The sequence below is a fragment of the Parasteatoda tepidariorum genome, chromosome 1 (assembly GCF_982258835.1).
Source record: "Parasteatoda tepidariorum strain Cologne lab strain chromosome 1, Ptep-v5.0, whole genome shotgun sequence".
NCBI lineage: Eukaryota > Metazoa > Arthropoda > Arachnida > Araneae > Theridiidae > Parasteatoda > Parasteatoda tepidariorum.
The window spans coordinates 3,267,360-3,275,626 of record NC_141755.1 but is presented as its reverse complement, the minus strand read 5'-3'; the positions used below and the strand labels follow the sequence as shown (position 1 = coordinate 3,275,626).

Genomic DNA, 8,267 nt, shown 5'->3' with positions numbered 1-8,267 from the left:
TGTTTATTGGGAGCAATGAGTTTCTTTTCTTTCGACTTTCTCATGTTGGCAATCGCATGTGTATTTATTTATTTATTGCTGCTCATACACATGCAGGCTTGAGTGCTCAATTACACAAGTACGGCATTTGTCAAGTAGAACGGCAAATAGCACAATTCTCAGAAAGACAGCACGAAGAACCGTGCCGGGATTCGAATACGGTACTCTCCTTGTTGCAAATTGTTTGGCTAACAAAACCAGAGATTCTTTTCACAAGCGAAACTAACCTTCACTTTTTCAACCATTATGTTGCCATTCAATATATCTCAATCATTGATCCAAGCCGTGGTGGCTCATGGGAGAGAGGGCTCGCCTTCCAATGAGGTGAACGGGTTCGAATCTCAGCGATGGCTGGTCGATACGAATTCCGCACCCAGCTCACACCGACCACAGTGCTGACATAAAATATCCTCAGTGGCAGACGGATCATGGGTTAGAATCCCCTTGCTCTCAAGCTAACCGTGGGAGGTTCTCGTGGTTCTCCTCTCCATGTAACGCAAATTTGGGTTAGTTCCATCAAAAAGTCCTCCACGAAAGCAAAATTCTTCTAATACTTTATACAGAAGTTCCTTTGTTTTCTGGATTGGGTTCGAAATTAAAAGTTACGGAGTGCTAGTGTGGACATTGGTAGTCGTAAACTCAGAATTGGGTCAGCCATTCAATGACGGTTATAAAATGAAGTAAAATAGAAATTATGGGGCGTGCCCAACTTTCCCAAATGTTTTTGTTTTTTACTTTGACTCGCCCATTATCATTGTCATCAAATTATATCTATTTTTTTCTGGGATCGAATTAATTGAAATTTTCGAACATTTTCCATGTTGTTGTTGTTGTTAATTTACGTCGCACTAGAGCTGCACAATGGGCTATTGGCGACGGTCTGGGAAACATCTCGGAGGATGATCCGAAGGCATGCCATCACAATTTTGATCCTCTGCGGAGGGGATGGCACCCCCGCTTCGGTAGCCCGACAACCTGCGCGCGAAGTCGAGCACTTTACGGTAGCACAGTTTAACGAGGACCCATACCCGCACACCCTCGGTCCCTACGCAGACTGATCCAAGTGGTCACCCACCCGCACACTGACCGTAGCCAGTGATGCTTGACTTCGGTGATCTGCTGGGAACCGTGTCTTAAAGATCAGTGCACTGCGGGACCGAACATTTTCCATGAGTGATTTTTATAAGAAAATTTTAGGCAATTGCAACAAAACTGATTAATCTTTTTATCAGTTTCATAACTGCCTGAAATTTTCTTACAAAGATCATTCATGAAAAATCTCTGAAAATTTCTATTAATCTGTCAATTATAATTCAATTTATTACTATATGAAACAATTAAATTCAATATATATTAATTTTTACTGTGTTTCGTAATTAATACTTCCCAACAACTATTATATTAAAGACGCGCAATTATTAAAAAACTCATAATTGAACGGTAACAAGTCCCGCATTGGACTGATCGTTAAGACACGTGAAGTGATCGTTAAGAAGTGGACTGTCGTCGGGCTACTGAAGCGGGGATGCCATCCCCTCTGCTGAGGATCAAAACTGTGATGGCATGTCTTCGGATCATCCTCAGAGATGTTTCCCAGACCGTCGCCAATAGCCCATTGTGCAGCTCTAGTGCGACGTAAATGAACAAATCAAATGTAGTGTCCATGCAATAAACGTAATTAAGTACTCAACTTAAAGAAACCAAACGGTATTATAAACTGAGTCTGACAAGAAAAATTACTGGGGTACTTAGTTACGGATTTCTTGTTTACGTTTCTTTTCAGGTAGAGATGCGTTTGTCACAAAATAAGTCAACAGGAAATATAAAATTTTTTTCAACTCTATCTCAATGGTTGTATAATGAAATTGTTTAAATATTGAGCTACATATTTATTTACGAAATCTTTCTTCAGTGTTTTAAAAAATAATTAATGTAGTAGTATTAAGTAAATAAAATTAAGTCCCGCAGTGGACTGATCGTTAAGACACGGTTCCCAGCAGATCAACGAAGTCAAGCATCACTGGCTGCGGTCAGTGTGCGGGTGGCAGACTGATCCAAGTAGTCACCACTTGAATCAGTCTGCGTAGGGACCAAGGGTGTGCTGTATTGGTCCTCGTTAAACTGTTCTACCGTAAAGTGCTTGACTTCGTGTGCAGGTCGTCTGTCTACCGAAGAGGGGGTGCCATCCCCTCTGCTGAGGATCAAAACTGTGATGGCATGTCTTCGGATCAACCTCAGTGATGCTTCCCAGACCGTCGCCAATTGCCCATTATGCAGCTCTAGTGTGACGTAAATGAACTAGAACTAGAATTGAACGCTAACATTTTTAATGTTTGTGAAAGGGCGTTTTTTATTATTCGAACTTACAAGCTGCAGGTCAACATAGTTGAATAGTGGATTAGATACAAAGTCTTGGTCTGTGACAAATGCGATCGCAATTTCTAGTCTCCAAATCACTGAACAGAGGATCAAAATTGTGATGGCATGTCTTCGGATCATCCTCCGAGATGTTTCCCAGACCGTCGCCAATAGCCCATTGTGCAGCTCTAGTGCGACGTAAATTAACAACAACAACAACAACAAATCACTGAAGGAAATTATCCCTTAAATCGAAAACTAAATCGCGACAGACGAGATCACTGATTCTTTCCCTGAAGGTACTGAAAAGATCCCAAGCAAAATTAACAGTTAAATACTTATTGTTACATATGCAGATACAGGTTTGTGTGTTCAATACAAAGAGTGTCTAGTAAACTCTTGTCGAATGGAAGAACACAAAATAGAGAAAGACTATCCAGGATTAGAACCCGCTGCTTCGCTTCCAAGTGTTCGGCAAAAAGACATCTTAAAAACAGAGACATTCTAAACATTTCTCGTGTTTTAGTAAGTAAATTTTTGTGATCACTCGATATCAGCCTCGTATTCCCCAACCACCCTACTGGGCACACACACAGGCAGAAACAGAAAGTTAAAAAGAGTTAGATTTGATTTGATTCGATTGTAGATGTCACACGACAGCTGCACTCATGGGACTTTGCTGATGTAAGTCTCTCATAGGATCGGATAAAATGCATTTCGTTTATAGCCTCCCGTTCTTTACCACCAGGGAATCGAACCCCGGTTTATGCAATGGAAAACAAATACGGTGGTTGAAAGGCAAAAATATATAGAATAAATAAACGCAACTGTGCCACTGCTTAATTTTTTTTATTAAATAAGGAAACAATATAATGTTTTGGTGAAAGAAATATTTTTTTTGCCACTTCATAAGTAGAGAAAGGTTTTACTGTCGCATTCTTCTCGCGTGCGAAAGTTCTATTATCTCTCTCCAACGAAAATTCGATGAAATCGAGACCATCTTTGCCCGCAAGTTCCTCACTGACATCAAAACTTTTAACCCTTCCGGTAATTTCTTTTCCTGACTTCCAAGCCTATGATTGGTTTCCTTCCCTAACCCAAACAAGAGCGAGCAACACTGACCTGCTGACCAAATAGCAGTCTGTTGTGAGATGTTCTTGATGAATCTTCGAATGGTGTTAGTTCGCAACGAATAAATGGAGGATTTTTAATCAGTCAAAACATGGGAGTGCTTCAGTATTTACCTTCGCTTTTACCTTTGGCCGCTCTTATGTACATGAGGGTACAGGATATTGCATCCCCTCTGCTAAAAGACAAATGGGAACCCGAATATGACTATATAATTAGTAAGTTTCAAATTTTGTTTTGCTTTATGTTGTGTTAAGAGAAATACGAATGTTTGTGTTAATGTTTCAGTGGCTTTTAATGAAGATATTTTATAATTCACTGTATCTGCTTCAGAGCATTTAACGCGTGCATATTAAAAATTTCTTAAAATAAGCTAGATATTCACGTGAAAGTGTATTTAAATTATTGTTTTTCAATAAATTTACTTTTTGGGAAAAGGGCCGCAACCTGACTCAGGCACCCAAATTTTGATGATGATGAAATTTATTCTTTATTAAAACATGAATATAGGCAAACTTCAATGTTAGTTTAATTTTAGTGTGTCTAAGAAATTGTGTCATCACTTAAAAGCCTTTTTAAAAATTAATTAAACTAAGGACTACTTTTGTTTAATTCATTTAGTTTAAAATTTCGCGTAGTTGTTATTTAAACAATAAATTTAAAAAAAAAAGCAAAACCTAAAGTGTAGATTTTATTTTTAAAAAAAATCACTGTGGCTAGTGAAGGATCATTCGGATTTACCTTAAGAAAAACTTTTTAAAGTTTGCATAATTTTAATTGATTTCCTATTCTTAAAATAGTTTTAAAAATTAATAAAAACTAATTTAAATTTTATTCTTATCTAAATGTAATGGGATAATTTTCTGCGCGAGGAATCCTATTTACCTTCTTTGTGTTTTATTTTCTTTGTATAGAGTGAAAATGCAACTAACTACATAACTCTATAAAAATGAAATATTTACCTCTTTATTAAAAACAAAAGTTTTTTTTAACTTTATACTAAGGATTGAGGTATTCGTTACTAGTTTTTAGAAATCTCACCCTTAAAAATAATAATCAAATGAAGTTCCTGAATTCAGCAGATCGAAATTTTAATCAGCAAAAACTTCATTAAGTAGACTTGGAAAAATATTATTGTTGTCGAAAACATTTTATAGATCAAGTAGTAATAAATTATTTATATACTATGTATACATATCGTATATTTCATATTTGAAATATTAGCTTATTCTTTGAAATTGAATTACATAATGAATTTTGAAATCCACAATAAATGGTAACAGCTGTAACTTCTATACTGATATTTATAACTGTAGTTCTGAAAGAAACCATACAACAGAACCTGACTACTCATTCCTAATATTCAATTTTGATCTGCACATATTGCATTGACTCACTACCTTTTTTTGAAAAATAGTATGCCCTGTACTGTGCGCAAAATGAAAAAAAAGGCCACCCATAATAAGTTCTGATCTAATAATCGGATCTTCACGTTCTAGGACTCAATCTTAATGGTGGAAGAGGGTGAACTCACATATGCTAATTAACTATTAATTGGGAAATATATGCTAATTAGTTTGTCACGAAATAATTATCTTTAGATAAATGAAAGTTATAACTGAGTGCTGAAGTTTTTCAATTCGCTTAAGAAGTTTACGAGATATGGTGATAATTAACATTAAGGGATCCAAGGGATAAGATCTTCCTGACCAAACTATAGGGACCCTATTTCCTTGATTGTGGCTGAATCCTATATTTTGGGGGTCAAAAATGCGAATGTTTACTAAGAGAAAGTAACATTTCGTGTATCTAGCAACTTAAAATATCGTTTGGATTAATTAACGTATTTGAGGTCAACCACATCAGCCATTAAGATTGAGTCCTAGAACGTGAAGATTCGATCATTGGATTATAAGTTATTTAGGGTGATTCGATTACTGTACATTCAAGGGAACTTCACTTCAAAATAAAAATAAAATCGTAAATTTCACAGAAAATTCATTTTTTGTGCAACTGAGACACGGATTTAAGTGGCGTAACATTCACGATTTATAAATTTTCTTTTGAACGTGAAATTGTCGAATTTTATGTAAAAAAAAATGTTCGGATGATACAGTTCTGGAATAGTTGATTAAAATGCACATGGAATTCGTAGAAGAATTTGGAATACCTTTAAATGCATTTATTTCAAATGCAGTTATTTTCAAATTTTTGTTTTAATTGACTGGAAAATTTATTACAAATAGAACAAATTATTTTGAAATAGCTATTTGTCTTAAGAAAATTTGCACAGAAATTAAAATTTTTTTGAAAATGATTTTCTTTTTTTTTTTCATTTTCAGTATGAATGAAACTATTAAAAACAAATCAATAACTTCTTGCGTAATTTTGTATATTTGACCACATTTACTTAAAATTCTATTCCTAGAAACATTGAATATAACCTCGTTTTAAATCTATATTGGAATTGCTAAATTTATTTTTCCTATTGAATGGGCTTAAATGGAATCCAAATTATTTCCGTTGCTTCCCGGGATAGACAAAAATAATTTTTATGGCAACCAAAGTTTTTTTTTCGCTTAACTAAGTCATCACAATGCATCGAAATTGTAGAGAAAGAGTTATTTTAAAACATTTTGTTTGTTTTTTAACTTAGTGATGGAAAATTACTTATTTTATTTTTTAAGTTAAAAAATAAATTTTTCTTAATATTCTTAAGACGGGAATCTGTTTGTGTAAGAGCATAAGTTTTATAAATCCATAATATGGCTTTTATTTAATCCATAATATTGTTAAAAAATAAAGGATTGTACCCCTTTTGAGCATAGTGATTTTAATCGTATCATTTCTTTTTATTTATCTTTAAAATAATTTGTAATTTGGGAAATGTGAGAATTCGTTAATCTTAATTTTATTTGATTTGTTCATTTACGTCTCACTAGAGTTGCGCAATGGGCTATTGGCGACGATCTGGGAAACATCCCTGAGGATGATCCGAAGACATGCCATCACAGTTTTGATCCTCAGCAGAGGGGATGGCACCCCCGCTTCTGTAGACAGGCGACCTGCACGCGAAGTCGAGCACTTTACGGTAGAACAGTTTAACGAGGACCAATACAGCACACCCTTGGTCCCTACGCAGACTGATTCAAGTGGTGACTACTTGGATCAGTCTGCCACCCGCACACTGACCGCAGCCAGTGATGCTTGACTTCGGTGATCTGCTGGGAACCGTGTCTTAACGATCAGTCCACTGCGGGACTTAATTTTATTTACTTAATACTACTATATTAATTATTTTTTAAAACACGGAAGAAAGATTTCGTAAATAAATATGTAGCTTAATGTTTAAACAATTTCATTATACAATCATTGAGATAGTTAAAATTTTTTTTATATTTCCTATTGACTTGTTTTGTGACAAACGCTTCTCTACCTGAAAAGAAAAGTAAACAAGAAATCCGTAACTAAATCCAGTAATTTTTCTTGTCAGACTCAGTTTATAATACCGTTTGGTTTCCTTAAGTTGAGTACTTAATTATGTTTATTAATTATGTGTACTTAATTATGTTTTGAGTACTTAATTATGGCATGGACACTACATTCAATCTATTCCGCTATTGAAATTTCTACTTACGTCTATTTTTGTTAACCTTTTTTAAGGTTCAATTAAAATTCGTATAATTTTTTTTTGTCTTTTGTATTAAATAAATACTGAAGTACGATAACTTAAAACAAATGATAATAAAGTTTAAAAAAAATATCGATTTTACTAAAACTCACTCTTGAGTAACTTCTTTTGCCCTGTACAAGGATCTTTTTTTTCCCTTCAGTTTTTTTCACAAACTTACGTAAGTTTCATTTCGCATGATTTGGAAATTCCACTTTGCATAGTTGCGTATCAATTATTATCACATTTGTGAAATGGAAGAATAAAAAGTAGTAATTCCGAAGATTTTATAAGTTTTTAAATTTTTTATATTTTTAAATAAGTATTACAAGCTTTTACTGTTATATTTTACCTGTATTAATATTTTATGCCAAAGAAGTTAGACTCTAACGTGACAGTAAATAGGTGATTTACAATAAATTATATTTATTTTGAATCAAATATCGTGCTCATTTTTCCTACATAAACAAATTTTAAAGATAATTTTTTTTTCTCGTAACACAAGCGGAAAAAAAAGTACTTTGTGGTAGCTTTTAATTAAATGTAAGTGTCCTTAAAAAACTAATTTTTCAAATTACATGAATTGATGTTTTGAATGATCCTTAAACGTCTTTCAATTAGGTTAAAAAAGAAACGAATAAGCGGGAGATTGAAAAATGATGGATGAAAATTATTTTAACAATTTGACGCCTGACTTATTCGAATGTTATTAGAACAACGAGCAACACTCGTATACAAAGTTACTTATTTTAATGAAGCTTTAGAAAGAAAGAATTCTGTCACGCGATTTTTAATGTCTCTATTTAAATCGTAATCTTTATTGTGAGACTTTTGTTACTATTTAACAAATGTATTGTTATCGAAAATTTTACTATGCCATACGATATATGATTGTCGATGTCTGCTGAAGGATTTAAATATGATCTAGTTCAGCGTTGTTGTTTTTTTAGTCTGTTACTATTTTAATGCATTATGTTAATGTAATGTGACTAATGTATTGGTGAATTTTATATAAGAAATACATAAAAAAATTAGCTTCAGTACTGACAAGTTTTGGTTTTGTATAATTTAT

General features: G+C 33.8%; 1 protein-coding gene across 1 annotated transcript in view; it reads left to right on the top strand.

The window, feature by feature from the left end:
- The first annotated feature begins 3,268 nt into the window (after positions 1 to 3,268).
- The window catches only part of LOC107451275 (glucose dehydrogenase [FAD, quinone]), a 46,714-nt gene continuing 41,715 nt past the window's right edge, over positions 3,269 to 8,267 (top strand). Inside the window, exon 1 of the mRNA XM_016067327.4 lies at positions 3,269 to 3,743. Coding sequence (XP_015922813.2) covers positions 3,620 to 3,743 — 124 coding nt within the window. The 5' untranslated portion in view covers positions 3,269 to 3,619. The remainder of the gene's footprint in view (positions 3,744 to 8,267) is intronic.